The sequence below is a fragment of the Amblyraja radiata genome, chromosome 33 (assembly GCF_010909765.2).
Source record: "Amblyraja radiata isolate CabotCenter1 chromosome 33, sAmbRad1.1.pri, whole genome shotgun sequence".
Lineage (NCBI taxonomy): Eukaryota > Metazoa > Chordata > Chondrichthyes > Rajiformes > Rajidae > Amblyraja > Amblyraja radiata.
The window spans coordinates 27547116-27561957 of record NC_045988.1 but is presented as its reverse complement, the minus strand read 5'-3'; the positions used below and the strand labels follow the sequence as shown (position 1 = coordinate 27561957).

Below are 14842 nucleotides of genomic sequence, written 5' to 3'. Positions count from 1 at the left end.
CCCTATCTATGCCTCTCATCATTTTATGTACTGCCCCCCTCAATTGTCGATGTTCCAGGGAAAACAATCAAAATCTGTCCAGCCTCTCCCTGTAGCTAATATCCTCTAATCCAGGCAGCATTCTGGTAAATTTCCTCTGCACCCCTTCGAAAGCCTCCACATTTTTATTGTTGTGGGACTTCCTGACTCTTGTACTCAGTGCCCCAGCAAAGATCTCGGAGAAAACCCACGCAGGTCACGGGGAGAATCGACAAACTCCGTACAGACAGCACCCACATTCGAGATCAAACCCGGGTCACTGGCGCTGTAAGGCAACAACTCTACAGCTGCGCCTCCCTTGTGTTGCCACTCTTAGTAAGCTATGAACTCGAGCTCCAAGATCACCTCTGGACATCATTGCTGCTAAGGATCTTGCTATTAACCGTCTACTCTCACCTGACATTCATCCTCCCAAAGTACAACACCTTGCACAATAGAGTTCCCATCTCAGATCCCTGCGGAACTACACTGATCACTTCCTTGCACCATAACTGGGGACGAGTCTTTACGACGTCTCAAGGTTTTAGTCCCCGATAGTCACTCGCCATCGCGGAGCTGGCCGACTTCGGATCGGGGAGAGCTGCAACCCGACTTCGGAGCTTCGGAGGCTCCGGCAGCAGGCCCGGTGGACAGGAACACCGGGAGCTCGCAGGTCCCTGGTGGGAGACTCCTTTTCGGAGCTCCCGCAACGGAAACTTCTCCCGCTGGAATCGCAGGGTTTGAATGACTCGGAGCGGGGCCTAACATCGCCCGGCGCGGCTTAAACGGCTGCGGGACTTACCATCGCCCGCCGGGGGTTTTAACATCGTGAGCCCCAGTCGCCTCGACGCTGCAGTTGGACTGCTGGACCGCGGGAGAAGAGCAAAGGGAAGAGATAAGACTTTTGCCTTCCATCACAGTGAGGAGGTGTTGGGGATTCACTGTGATGGATGTTTGTGTAAATTGTGTTAAGTGTATGTCTTGGTTTTTTTTGTAATGTCATGACTAGGAATTAAATTTTGTTCAAACCCTGTCTGTTTGAATGACAATAAAAGGCATTCTATTCTATTCTTATATTCTATTTCCTGGAATGTATACAAGATGGGTTTTTAAACCAATAAGTAGAGAAATCGACTAGAGGACAGGCCATCCTAGTCTTGGCATTGTGTAATGAAGAAGGATTAGTTAGCGATCTTGTTGTGCATGGCCCCTTGGGCAACATTGACCATAATATGGTGGAATTCACAAATTCACGTTCACAAGTTATAGGAGTAGAATTAGGCCATTCGGCCCATCGAGTCTACTCCGCCATTCAGTCATGGCTGATCTCTGCCTCCAAATCCCATTTTCCTGCCTACTCCCCATATCCCTTGACACCCGTTCTAATCAACAATTTGTCTATCTCTGCCTTAAAAATATCCACCGATTTGGCCTCCATAGCTCTTTGTGGCAATGAGTTCCACATATTAACTACCCTCTGACGAAAGAAGTTCCTCCTCACCTCCTTTCTAAAAGAGCGCCCTTTAATTCTGTGACTATGACATCTGGTCCTAGACTAACCCACCAGTGGATGGAGACAGACACGGTTAATTCAGAGACTAGTGTACTGAACTTGAATAAAGGAGACTTTGAAGGTATGAGGCTTGAATAAAGGAGACTTTGAAGGTATCAGATGGGAATTGGCTAGGATAGACTGGCAAATTATACTTAAAGGGTTGACAGTGGAGATGCAATAGCAAAATTTTAAAGACCACACGGATGAACTCCAGAAATTGTTCATCCCTGTCTGGCTAAAAAATAAAACTGGGAAGGCGGCACAACCGTGGCTGACGAGGGACGTCAAGCATAGTGTTAAATCCAAGGAAGTGGCCAGAATTAGCCAGAAGAAGCGACAAACCAGAGGACTGGGAGAAATTTAGAACTCAACGTAGGAGGACAGTAGGTCCCCCTCAGTCAGGACTGACCACGGGTGATGCATCCTGGTCGGATGCAAGCCTGGGCGATGTCATATGAAGGACAGGCTGTTGCCCATGCAGCACGTCCCCCCCCTCTCCACCTCGCTGATCGATCCAAAGGAACAGCAGGGCCGTTACAGTTTGGCACCAGCGCCGTCGCGGGAGCTGCCAGAGCGAGGTTGTAGACAATGATGAACTGCCTTAGGAGCTCCGACTCTGGATTTTCTTGAGGTTTAGATTCAGATTCAATCTTTATTGTCATTGTGCAGTGTTCATTACAGAGACAACGAAATGCAGTTAGCATCTCACCCAGAAGAGTGAACATAGAATAATGAACCGTAAAATATATATATGTACAAACAGTATTATATAAACGGTGGAACAGTGGAGGAAGAGACTGACTTTGGTGCCTTCTCATACAGTGGGAAACTCTACTGTGTGGGGATGTTTTATGTTAAATTCTATCGTGTGTTGTGTCCTTTATTTTTATTGTATGGCTGTATGGGAATTTCATTTCACTGTGCCATCTTGCACGTGATGAATAAATGTATCTTGTTTCTTGTATCTTGTAAACAGTAGTAGTAGTGCAACCGGGGGGGATGACTGGCAATCACCGAGGTGCGGAGTTAAGTAGTGTAACAGCCGCAGGGAAGAAGCTGTTCCTGAACGGAGAGACCTGTAGCGCCTCCCGGATGGGAGGAAGGTAAACAGTCTGTGGCTGGGGTGAGAGCAGTCCTTGACGATGCTGCGCGCCCTTCGCAGACATCGCTTGCTCTGAACAGACTCATTGGAGGGGAGTGAGGAACCGGTGATACGTTGGGCAGTTTTCACCACCCTCTGCAGTGCTTTCCGGTCAGAGACAGAGTAGTTGCCATACCATACTGTGATACAGTTGGTAAGGATGCGCTCAATGGTGCAGCGGTAGAAGTTCACCAGAATCTGAGGAGACAGATGGACCTACTTTAGTCTCCTCAGGAAGAAGAGACGCTGGTGAGCCTTCTTGACCAATGTTGAGGTATTGTGGGTCCAAGAGAGGTCATCAAAGATGCTGCCCCCCAGAAACCTGAAGCTGGAAACACGTTCCACCTCCATCCCGTTAATATGGATGGGGGTGTGCGTGCCGCCTCTAGACCTTCTGACGTCCACAATGAGCTCCTTGGTCTTCGTGGAGTTAAGGGCCAGGTTGTTGTCAGCGCACCATGCTGCTAGGAGCTGGACCTCCTCCCTATAGGCCGACTCATCGTTGTTGCTGATGAGGCCAATCACCGTTGTATCATCTGCATACTTGATGATGGTGTTAGTATCATGTACAGGTGTGCAGTCGTAGGTGAAGAGGGAGTAGAGGAGGGGGCTCAGCACACAGCCCTGTGGTACGCCGGTGTTCAGGGTGAGGGTTGAAGAGGTGTGGTTGTCTGACCTAACGGACGGGGGTCTGTTAGTTAGAAAGTCCAGTATCCAGTTGCAGAGGGAGGGGTCGATGCCCAGGTCGCTGAGTTTGGTGATCAGTTTTGACGGGATAATGGTGTTAAATGCTGAGCTATAATCGATGAACAGCATTCTCACGTAGGTGTCTCTGTTGTCGAGGTGGGAGAGGGCGGAGTGAAGTTTACTCCTGAACCTTTTCCATGACTGGATATGGCCACAAGACAGTGGAGGTTTTAAATCAGAGTTTTCCCTCTCACAGATGGACTGCCTTCCCAGACTGATGAACCCCATCTGACCGAGACGCGTGGGGGCGGGAGCGTCTACCTTCCCGTGCAGGTCTATAGCACCTACCCACTGCCCAATGTAGAAGGACAAAGGAGTTAATTAAGATGGGGGAAAGAAGAACATGAAAGAAAGCTTGCGGGGAATATAGAAAATGACAAAGTTTCTTTAGGTATGTAAAAAGGAAAAGATTAGTGAAGACGAATGTAGGTCCTTTACAGTCAGAGACAAGTGAATTCATAATGGGAAACATGGAAATAGCAGAAAAGTTATATGGGTACTTTGGTTCTGTCTCCACTAAGGAAGACACAAACAAACTCCCGGAAATACTAGGAGACCGTGGATCTAGTGGGGGGAGGGGGGGGGGGGGGAGTAACTGAAGGGAATCCACATTAGTCAGAAAATTGTGTTATATAAACTGTTGGGACTGAAGCCAGATAAATCCCCAGGGCCTAATGGTCTGCATCCCAGAGTACTCAAGGAGGTGGCTCTAGAAATTGTGGATGCATTGGTGATCATTCTCCAATGTTCTCTCTTCTCTGGATCACTTCCTGTGGACTGGAGGGTAGATACTCAACTTTTTAAGAAAGGAGGGAGAGAGAAAACGGAATTGTAGACCAGTTAGCCTTCCTTTGGTAGTAGGGAAGATGCTGGAGTCGATTATTAAAGATGTTATAGAAGCATAGTTAGCATGGATTTATGAAGGGGAAATCATGCTTGACTAACCTTTTGGAATTTTTTGAGGATGTAACAAGTAGAATGGATAAGGGAGAGCCAGTGGATGTGGTGTATCTGCACTTTAAAAAATCCTTTGACAAGGTCCCACACAAGAGATTAGTGTGCAAAATTAGAGCACATGGTATTGCGGGTGGGGTATTGACTTGGATAGAGAACTGGTTGGCAACCAGGAAGCAAAGAGTAGGAATTAACGGGTCCCTTTCAGAATGGCAGGCATTGACTAGTGGGGTGCCGCAAGGTTCGGTGCTGGGATCCCAGTTGTTTACAATACATATTACCGATTTAGATGAGGGAATTAAATGTAACATCTCTAAGTTTGCTGGTGACACAAAGCTGGGTGACAGTGTGAGCTGCGAGGCGGATGCTATGAGGCTGCAGGGTGACTTGGATAGGTTGTGTGAGTGCGCAGAAGCATGGCAGACGCTGTATAATGTGGATACATGTGTGGGTATCCACTTTGGTGGCAAGAACAGGAAGGCAGATTATTATCTGAATGGTGTCAGATTAGGAGAAGAAGAGGTGCAATGAGACCTGGGTGTGCTTGTACATCAGTCATTGAAAGTAAGCATTCAAAAGGGGACTGCAGATGCTGGAATATCGAAGGTACACACAATTGCTGGGGAAACTCAGCGGGTGCAGCAGCATCTATGGAGCGAAGGAAATAGGCGACGTTTCGGGCCGAAACCCTTCTTCAGACTGATGGGGGGTGGGGAAAGAAAGAAGGAGGAGGAGGAGGAGCCCGAGGGCGGGCGGATGGGAGGGTGGGAGGAGACAGCTAGAGGGTTAAGGAAGGGGAGGAGACAGCACGGGCTAGCCAAATTGGGAGAATTCAATGTTAATGCCATAAGGACGCAAGGACCCCAGACGGAATATGAGGTGCTGTTCCTCCAATTTCCGCTGTTGCTCACTGGCAATGGAGGAGACCCAGGACAGAGAGGTCGGATTGGGAATGGGAGGGGGAGTTGAAGTGCTGAGCCACCGGGAGGTCAGGTAGGTTATTGCGGACTGAGCGGAGGTGTTCGGCGAAACGATCGCCCAACCTACGCTTGGTCTCACCGATGTAAATCAGCTGACATCTAGAGCAGCGGATGCAGTAGATGAGGTTGGAGGAGATACAGGTGAACCTTTGTCGCACCTGGAACGACTGCTTGGGACCTTGAATGGAGTTGAGGGGGGAGGTGAAGGGACAGGTGTTGCATTTCTTGCGGTTGCAACGGAAAGTGCCCGGGGAGGGGGTGGTGCGGGAGGGAAGGGAAGAATTGACGAGGGAGTTGCGGAGGGAGCGGTCTTTGCGGAAGGCAGACATGGGGAGAGATGGGAAGATGTGGCGAGTGGTGGGGTCACGTTGGAGGTGGCGGAAATGGCGGAGGATTATGTGTTGTATTTGCCGGCTGGTGGGGTGAAAGGTGAGGACCAGAGGGACTCTGCCCTTGTTGCGTGTGCGGGGATGGGGAGAGAGAGCAGTGTTACGGGGTATGGATGAGACCCTGGTGTGAGCCTCATCTATGGTGGCGGAGGGGAATCCCCGTTCCCTGAAGAACGAGGACATTTCCGATGCCCTGGTATGAAATGTCTCATCCTGGGAACAGATGCGGCGTAGGCGGAGGAATTGGGAGTAGGGGATGGAGTCTTTACAGGGGGCAGGGTGGGAAGACGTGTAGTCCAGATAGCCATGTGAGTCAGTGGGTACAGTACACAGTGAAGAAAGCTAATGGCATGTTGGCCTTTATTGCGAGAGGAATTGAATTTAGGAGCAAGCAGGTCCTACTGCAGTTGTGCAGGGTCCTGGTGAGACCACTGCTGAAGTATTGTGTGCAATTTTGGTCTCCTAATTGGAGGAAGGACATTATTGCTATTGAGGGAGTGCAGCGTGGGTGTTTTGATATATGTCTGCTTACAAAATAAGTAAACTAGCACATAATATACAGAGAAAGATGGATGCACACACACGCATGTTGGGATCAAAAACAGGAATGATTTATTTCCAAGTCAAAGGTCACTGACTGATTTACTGAGCATGTGCGAGAATGAGCACAGCTCATACGCATAAATTACATGGATATTGTCACAGTAGGTTCACCAGGTTAATTCCTGGGATAGCGGGACAGACATATGATGAAAGAATGGGTCGACTGGGCTTGTATTCGCTGGAATTTAGATGGATGAGAGGGGATCTTATAGAAACATAAAATTCTTAGAGGATTGGAATGGGTAAATTCATGAGAAATGTTCTTGATGTTGGGGGAGTCCAGAACTGGACTCCAGAACTGTGAGTCCAGAACTGTGACCCCCCAACTGATGTTGTCAGGCTGATGTTGGGGGTCACAGTTTAAGAATAAGGGGTAGGCCATTTAGGACTAAGATGAGGAAAAACCTTATCACCCAGAGGGATGTGAATCTGTGGAATTCTCAGAAGGCAATGGAGGCCAAATCACCGGATGTTTTCAAGAGAGAATTAGATTTAGCTCTTGGGGCTAAAGAAATCAAGGGATATGGGGAAAAAGCTGGAACGGGGTACTGATTTTGGATGATCAACCATTGAATGGCTGTGCTTGCTCGAGGGGCCGAATGGCCTACTTCTGCACCTATTTTCCATGTTTCTACGATCTGCTGTGTATAAATCCATGCCATGTCCCTTATTAACCCATTCTCTTCCAAATAGGAGTAAATCCTGTTGAAGAATCCTCTCCAATAGCTTCCCTACCACTAATGTGATTCTCACCAGCCTATAATTCCCTTCATTCTCTCTACCTGCCTTTTTTAAATAAAGGAAAAACATTAGCTACTCTCCAGGCCTCTGGGACCTCACCTGTGGCTAGAGAAGACCCAAAGATCTTTGTCAAGGATCCTGCAATCTCCTGTCTTGTCTTCAATAACCTGCAATAGTTCCCATCAGGCCCTGGGGATTTATCCATCTTAATGCACTTGAAGAGCTCTAAAACCTCTCCTCATTAATCTCAAACTGTCCTTGCTGTATATCCTCCACATTAATCTCACTGTCCTCCATGTCCTTCTCTGATGAAAACATGGAAAGTTTAGTACATCACCTATATCACCAGACAACAAGTGCAAATTTCCCTCATTTATGCTTGAGCCGTCTTACCTTCTCTCTGGTTGTTTTTAATGTAGGTATGAAAAGCTTTTGGATTTTCTTTAATCCAACCTGCTAAACCCATTTTGTGCCCCTTTTGGCCCTTCTTATTGCCTGCTTGAGTTCTTTCCTCCTTGCTTTATATTCCTCAAATATGGAAAGATACCCTAGCAGGGATGACAGTGGAACAACAATGGCAGGTATTTCTAGGAATAATACAGAAGGTGCACGATCAGTTCATTCTTAGGAAGAAGAAAGATTCCAAGGGGAGTAAGGGGTAACCGTGGCTGACAAGGGACGTCAGGGACAGTATAAAAAGAAAAGAGAAGAAGTACAACGTAGCAAAGATGAGCGGGAAGCAAGAGGATTGGGTAATGTTTAAGAGCAACAGAAGATAACTAAAATGGCAATATGGGGAGAAAGGATGAGGTACCTTTTTTTTAAAGGTAAGCTAGCCAAGAATATAAAGGAGGATAGTAAAAACTTCTATAGGTATGTGAAGAGGAAAAAATTAGTTAAGACTCTTGAAGACCGAAAAAAGTGAATTTATTATGGGGAACAAGGAAATGGCAGATGAGTTGAACAGGTACTTTGGATCCGTCTTCACTAGTGAGGACACAAACAATCTTCCTGATATAGTAGTGGCCAGAGGATCTGGGGTGACGGAGGAACTGAAGGAAATCCACATTAGGCAGGAAATGGTGTTGGGTAGACTGATGGGCCTGATGGTCTGCATCCCAGGGTACTTAAGGAAGTGGCTCTAGAAATCGTGGATGCGTTGGTGATAATTTTATTATATAATTTAATTTTATAGACTCAGGATCAGTTCCTGTGGATTGGAGGCTAGCTAATGTTATCCCACTTTTTAAGAATGGCAGGATAGGGAAAACAGGGAATTATGGACCAGTTAACCTGACATTGGTGGTGAGGAAGATGCTGGAGTCAATTATAAAACATGAAATAGCGACACATTTGGATAGCAGTAACAGGAGTCGTCCGAGTCAGCATGGATTTACGAAGGGAAAATCATGCTTGACTAATCTTCTGGAATTTTGTGAGGATGTAACTAGGAAAATGGACAAGGGAGAGCCAGTGGATGTAGTGTACCTGGACTTTCAGAAAGCATTTGATAAAGTCCCGCATAGGAGATTAGTGGGCAAAATTAGGGCACATGGTACTGGGGGTAGAGTGCTGACATGGATAGAAAATTGGTTGGCAGACGGGAAACAAAGAGTAGGAATTAACGGGTCCCTTTCAGAACGGCAGGCAGTGACTAGTAGGGTACCGCAAGGCTCGGTGCTGGGACAGGAAACATGTTCCCGATGGTCTTGTTACGGTCTTGGGCAGAGGCCAAATCAAGCTATGATGCATCCTGTTAGAATGCTTTCTGCAGTGCATTTGTGGAACTTCATAAGTGATAGGCCATTTGGCCCATCAAGTCTGCTCTACCATTCAATTACGGCTTCCCACTCGTCTGCCTTCCCCCCATAACCCCTGAAACCCATACTAATCAAGAATCTATCAATTTCTACCTTGGCCTCCACAGCCTTCTGTGGCAATGAATTCCACAGATTCACCACCCTCTCACTAAAGAAATCCCTCCTCATCTCCTTCCAAAAGGAACGTCCTTTTATACTGAGGCTATGATCTCTGATCCAAGACACTCCCACTAGTGGAAATATCTTCTCCACATCCACCCTATCCAAGCTTTCATAATTCGGTAAGTTCCAATGAGGTGCCCACTCATCCTTCTAATTCCTGGGATTGCGGGACTGTCATATGCTGAGAGAATGGAGCAGCTGGGCTTGTACACTCTGGAGTTGAGAGGGATGAGAGGGTATCTCATTGAAACATAAGATTGTTAAGGGTTTGGACATGCTAGAGGCAGGAAACATGTTCCCGATGTTGGGGGAGTCCAGAACCAGGGGCCACAGTTTAAGAATAAGGGGTAAGTCATTTAGAACGGAGACGAGGACACACTTTTTCTCACAGAGAGTTGTGAGTCTGGAATTCTCTGCCTCAGAGGGCGGTTGAGGTAGCTTCTCTGGATGCTTTCAAGAAAGAGCTAGATAGGGCTCTTAAAAATAGGGGAGTCAGGGGATATGGGGAGAAGGCAGGAACGGGGTTCTGATTGGGGATGTTCAGCCATGAGCACATTGAATGGTGCTGGCTCGAATGGCCGAATGGCCTACTCCTGCACCTATTGTCTATTGTCTAAACTCCAGTGAGTAGAGGCCCAGTACCATCAAATGCCCATCATATGTTAACCCAATCATTCCCGGGATCATTCTCATAAACCTCTGGACCCTTTCCAGTGCCAACATATCCTTTCTCAGATATTGGACCCAAAATTGCTCACAATACTCCAAATGCCTGACTAGCGCCTTATAAAGCCTCAGCATCACAGCCATGTTTTTGTATTTTAGCCCTATAGAACTACATGCTCAGAGCCATGGTTGGTCAGAGCCATGCAGAGACTTAGTATTCGGCACAAACATTGTGAGCCAAAGGACCCACCCCTGTGCTTTACATAGAAGCTCTATGATATTTATGTCTAAGAACCTGAAGCTCCCAACCATTTCCACTTTGGCAACATCTCATGCTGGGGATGAATTCCGTGATCTTCCAATCTACCTCATTGTGACCCTTTCACTTTTTTTAAATCTGCGTTTCTCTGTAGCTGTAACATTATATTCCAAACTTGGTTTATTTGCACTACCTGATGTACTTGAATATGGTATCCAAAGTTGTTGAGACAAAAATAGAGCAAATCATTTCTAGACATATGAAATTAAGTACAAATAGAACAGGTAGTGCAGAGAGAAAATGACCAGAGTGTAGAACATCGTGCGCGGACGTGGCGCCGACGGACGAGAGGCCGAAGCAAAGAAGGAGAGAGAGAAGGGGGAGACGTAATCATGGGGTTCATTTTCCCACACAATCCATAGGTGACTGGGCAATCTGAACCCAAACACCAAGTTGAAAGCGGCCGAAGGTGCGCATCGCTCGGGACAGCCCCCACTCTCCCACGGCCACCCTCCGCGGGCTGAGGGTCGAGTGGAGCGGAGGTTTGGGACAATGTTCATGCCTTCACAGTGATGTGATGGACGCGGGGGTCTGGACCAAATGCTGACAAGTCCCGCCCCCCAGCAACGTCATGTCCGTTATTAGACGTTTCTGTCGAGCGGCAGTCGGTCCTTTGGCCTGTAGGCGATGCCGCCTTTCGGGTAGGTAGCGTTTCGACAGAGCGGCCATTCGGTAGGATTGCTTTTATGCGATGCAGCTTTTCGGTTCGTTGGCTTTTAGGCGTCCCACCCTTTCGGTTAGTTTGCAGTTAGGCGTCCCATCCTTTTGGTTAGTAGGCGTTTCATCTTCGGACTCTTTCGGTTTATTGGCGTTTCGGCCTCGTTTCCATTCGGTTCGTTGGCTTCGACTTCTTTGCTTCGGCCTCTCGTCTGTCGGCGCCACATCCGGGTACCGTAGAACATTGTTTGTGTTGTAGTGTGACGGTTACACAGGAAGTACAATTTCTCCTGCTCCTGTTTGGTGTTCTTCAGCTCCTCGCTGAGAGGTTGTACTGGTGGAATATTGTGACAGTTTCTGAGGGACTGCGACTTTATGGGGACTGAATAATTCTGAGAGGCAATCCGCTGAGAACTTGGATTTTTGGGATCTTGCAAGGATTCTAAAATGTGGACAGAATCTAAAAATTAGGGAAGATCTTCACAAAAGTAAATTATACCATGAAATTCAATGCAAAATAAGTTTTCTTTCGCTTTAACTCTTTCTCTTTCCACTGATGCTACCTGAGCTGCTGATGCTTTTCAGCACTTTTCCGTTTTTATTTCAGATTTTCATCTTTTGAGGATATTTTTCGATGTTTTGCTTCAGTGAACTGTTTACAGACAAAGGGAATAAAGGGCGATGTGATATGCATAGAAAATTAATATCAAGAAAATGGGAAAGTGTCATGAACAAAATGTTAGCACAGGCTCAATGCCTAGAATGCTATGCTGCTCCTGTGTTTCAAAGGTTCAAAGGTCAGTTTATTGTCACGTGTACTAATTAAGGTACAGGGAAACTCGAATTACCATACAGCCATATTAAAAGAAAGCAACAAGACACACAACTACATAAAAGTGATGGAAGGCAATAAAATCCATACTTTTTCCTCTTTGTTCTCCCGCGGTCGGGGCAGTCGAACCATCTGCAGTCGGGGCGATTGGAGCTCCCGACATCGGTCTCTAATCAGCGACCACGCACTCCACAATTTTAAAGTCCGCAGGCTCCCGCAGTTGGAGCCCCAAAGTCAATCCCCGACAGGGATTGCAAGCTCCGCGATGGTAAGTCCGCAGGCACCCGCGCGCGGTTGGGGCTCCCAAAGTCAGTCTCCAGCAGAGGTCGCCAACTCCTTCATATTAGGCCGCAGTGCGGACGGAGATATGATAAGGGAAAAAATCGCATCTCCTTCGAGGTAAGAGATTTAAAAAAGTTTCCGCCAACTCCCCCTCACCCCCCACCCCCCACATAAAACAAGCTGAAGAATACTAAAGCATACATTTCACACATACAAACAAAACAACAACGAAAGAAGGGACAGACAGACTTGGCGAGGCAGTCATTGTTGGCGCCACACGATGTTTCATGGTGTTTTTGTGTTACCTGTCTTATTCCAGTCCTTCCTTTTCATCTGTGTACAAGAAGCGGATCATTTCCATTGTATGTATGCTGAATATTGTCCTTTGTTTACTTCCAGACTAATTGTGGCATTGTCGGTGACATTTGGCATGTTTCTGATCGAGCTGGTGGGTTTCCTGACCGGAGTCTCCATGTTCAATGGCACCCAGAACCTCATTTGTATCCTTCCACTGAGTTCGGAATCCATGAAATATCCTGCTGTTAAGCACCCGATAGATTATTGGCAAATGTTCGAGGAGGAAAGATGCAATAAAACAGGCCTATACTTGGTGCTGTTTAGATACTCAGAGAAGTATGGAGATTGGTCTGGTGGATGTGTGAGCCTGTTCCTCCAGATGGAGCAGCCTTGAGCCAGGGAAATGGTCTCAGGATTATGAGTAGAATCCCTTTAAAGCTAATATGATCAGGAATTTCTTCCCTGAAGGTTGTGAACATTTGCAATTCTGTGGTTTGACATGAGCTGGATACAGGGACAGGAAATACATTTTAAGGTTGAAATTGGGTAATTGACTGTAGGGTAATTGAGGGATCAGGCAGGAAATCTTACTTGACGGCAATGATTTGGTTAGCATTAATCTGACGGGGTGAAGGTTCAATGGTCCAATGTCTCTTGCTTACTTTAGGCTGTAACCTCTGTCACCTACTAGTGTTTAACGGATATAGAATATGGCTACATTTTGCCGCTGATTATAGATTAAATATTTCGTGAGACATTATTAAATTCTGCCCTCTATTAATTTATGCCTAGAAATTATTTGTTGATGCCAACACTTCTCCATCCAGGAGCCAGTGCAGCTCCTAACATGTGTTTATTCAACTGCCTTTAGTTTTGATTTTCAGAGCTAGGATCTTCCCCATGAATGGTAGGGTCTGTGAGCATTGTGGGTCAGAGAGATATTTATGTATGTGCATAGATTATTGAAGATGGCAGGCATATGGTTAAGACATTAGTCAGGACATGGAATGTGCCTACTTTATAAAACATAGGTCAACCTCAGCTGGAGTATTGTGTGCAGTTCTAGTACCACGCTATAGGATAGATATGACAACTGGAGAGGGGGCAGAGATTTACCAGGATGGTGCCTGGGATGGAGGATTTCAGCTATGAGACACAAAAAGCTGGAATAACTCAGTCTGACCCGTCTGAAGAATGGTCTCGACCTGATACATCACCCATTCCTTCTCTCCAGAGATTCTGTCCTGTCACGCTGAGTTACTCCAGCTTTTTGTATCTATCTTCAGTTTAAACCAGCATCTGCAGTTCCTTCCTACACATTTCAACTATGAGAGATACTGGAGAGGCTGTTCTCCCTGGCGTGGAGGATGTTAAGAGCATGTTTGAGGTATATCAATTCGATGAGTACAGATGGGGTAGACTGCAGAGATAGATAAAACTGGAGGACAAAGATTTAGGGTCAGGGGTAAGAATTTTTGAGAGTATCTGAGGTGGATTGTTTTCACCCAGAAAGCAGTGAGACTGGAACACACTGCCAGATAGAGTGGTAGAAGCAGAGTCGCTGATAGCATTTAAGAAATGTCTAAAGAACTCTTGAATCTCCAGGCAGAGTAGGATGATGGGATGGGATGGGTACATAACGGTGTCCATTGGTTGGTGTGCATATGGTGGGTGAACAATTTGTTTCCATGCTTTATGACTGCATAGGATCATGTAAATCTCGCCTATAGATCTAGGTGTTGAAATTACATTTGTTTAGTTCTTGACAGACCATTCTTATCCTATTTCATAACTAACTTGAAGCCTATGGTCACTATTGCAATTCACATTCCTTCATATTTGATGCTCTATCTCCTGCTGACCACTAGGATGCCTGTAATATCGACCCAGCATATTGATCTATTCCTTTTTGCTGGAGCAACTCAGTGGGCCAGGCAGCATTTGTGAAGGGAATGGACAGTAGGTGTCTTGGATTGGGACTCTTCTACAGTCTAAAGAAGAGTTCTGACCCAAAATATCGTCTGTCCATTCCCTCCACAGATGCTGCCTGACTCGCTGGGATCCTCCAGCAATTTGTTTTTTACTAGACAATGTCCTTGCGTTAAAAATATGTAATTTTGCCTTCCATTTCTCCCTCATGCTATATACACCTACTGAGTTAGATTTTGTTCAAGTTATGGTGGTAACATTATTGCTCCATTCCCCAGCCAAATTCCATTTAGCACTTTCCAACCACACTCGTGAAATTCTGTAAAAGGATGTTGGGGCAGTTCTAGTTCATATGCAATCTGTCCTGTTTGTACAGGTCCCACCTTTCCCAGGAACTGTCACACGATCCAGAAATCCAAAGCCTCACCTTTTCTATTCCCACAGCACACGTGGCATTGAAAATAATGCAGGGATTACAACTTTCAAGGTGCTGTTCTTTAATCTGCTGCTTTGCTCTCCTGTTCCTACTGCAGCAACTCATTCTCTCTTTACCTCTATCACTAGTACCAATCTCATCTGCAATGTCGGCCATTTCACTTCTCGTGCAACATTTGGTGGCTCCCTTGATGTAGAACAGAAAAGCAACACACTCATGCATTTTTGCTTGTGGCCTCAGAGGTGCCTGTCTATCCCCCTCGCTATTAAATCTCCACCCACATATTGCCCTCGGACCTATGCTCATCCTCCCTT

General features: G+C 46.4%; 1 protein-coding gene across 5 annotated transcripts in view; it reads left to right on the top strand.

The window, feature by feature from the left end:
- tmem107 (transmembrane protein 107) overlaps positions 1 to 14842 on the top strand; it is a 51682-nt gene that overhangs the window by 14458 nt on the left and 22382 nt on the right. For all 5 annotated transcript variants that reach the window (XM_033049857.1, XM_033049854.1, XM_033049856.1 and 2 more), the window contains one exon: positions 12266 to 12366. In XM_033049857.1, the coding sequence (XP_032905748.1) occupies positions 12266 to 12366 (101 nt within the window). The remainder of the gene's footprint in view (positions 1 to 12265; positions 12367 to 14842) is intronic.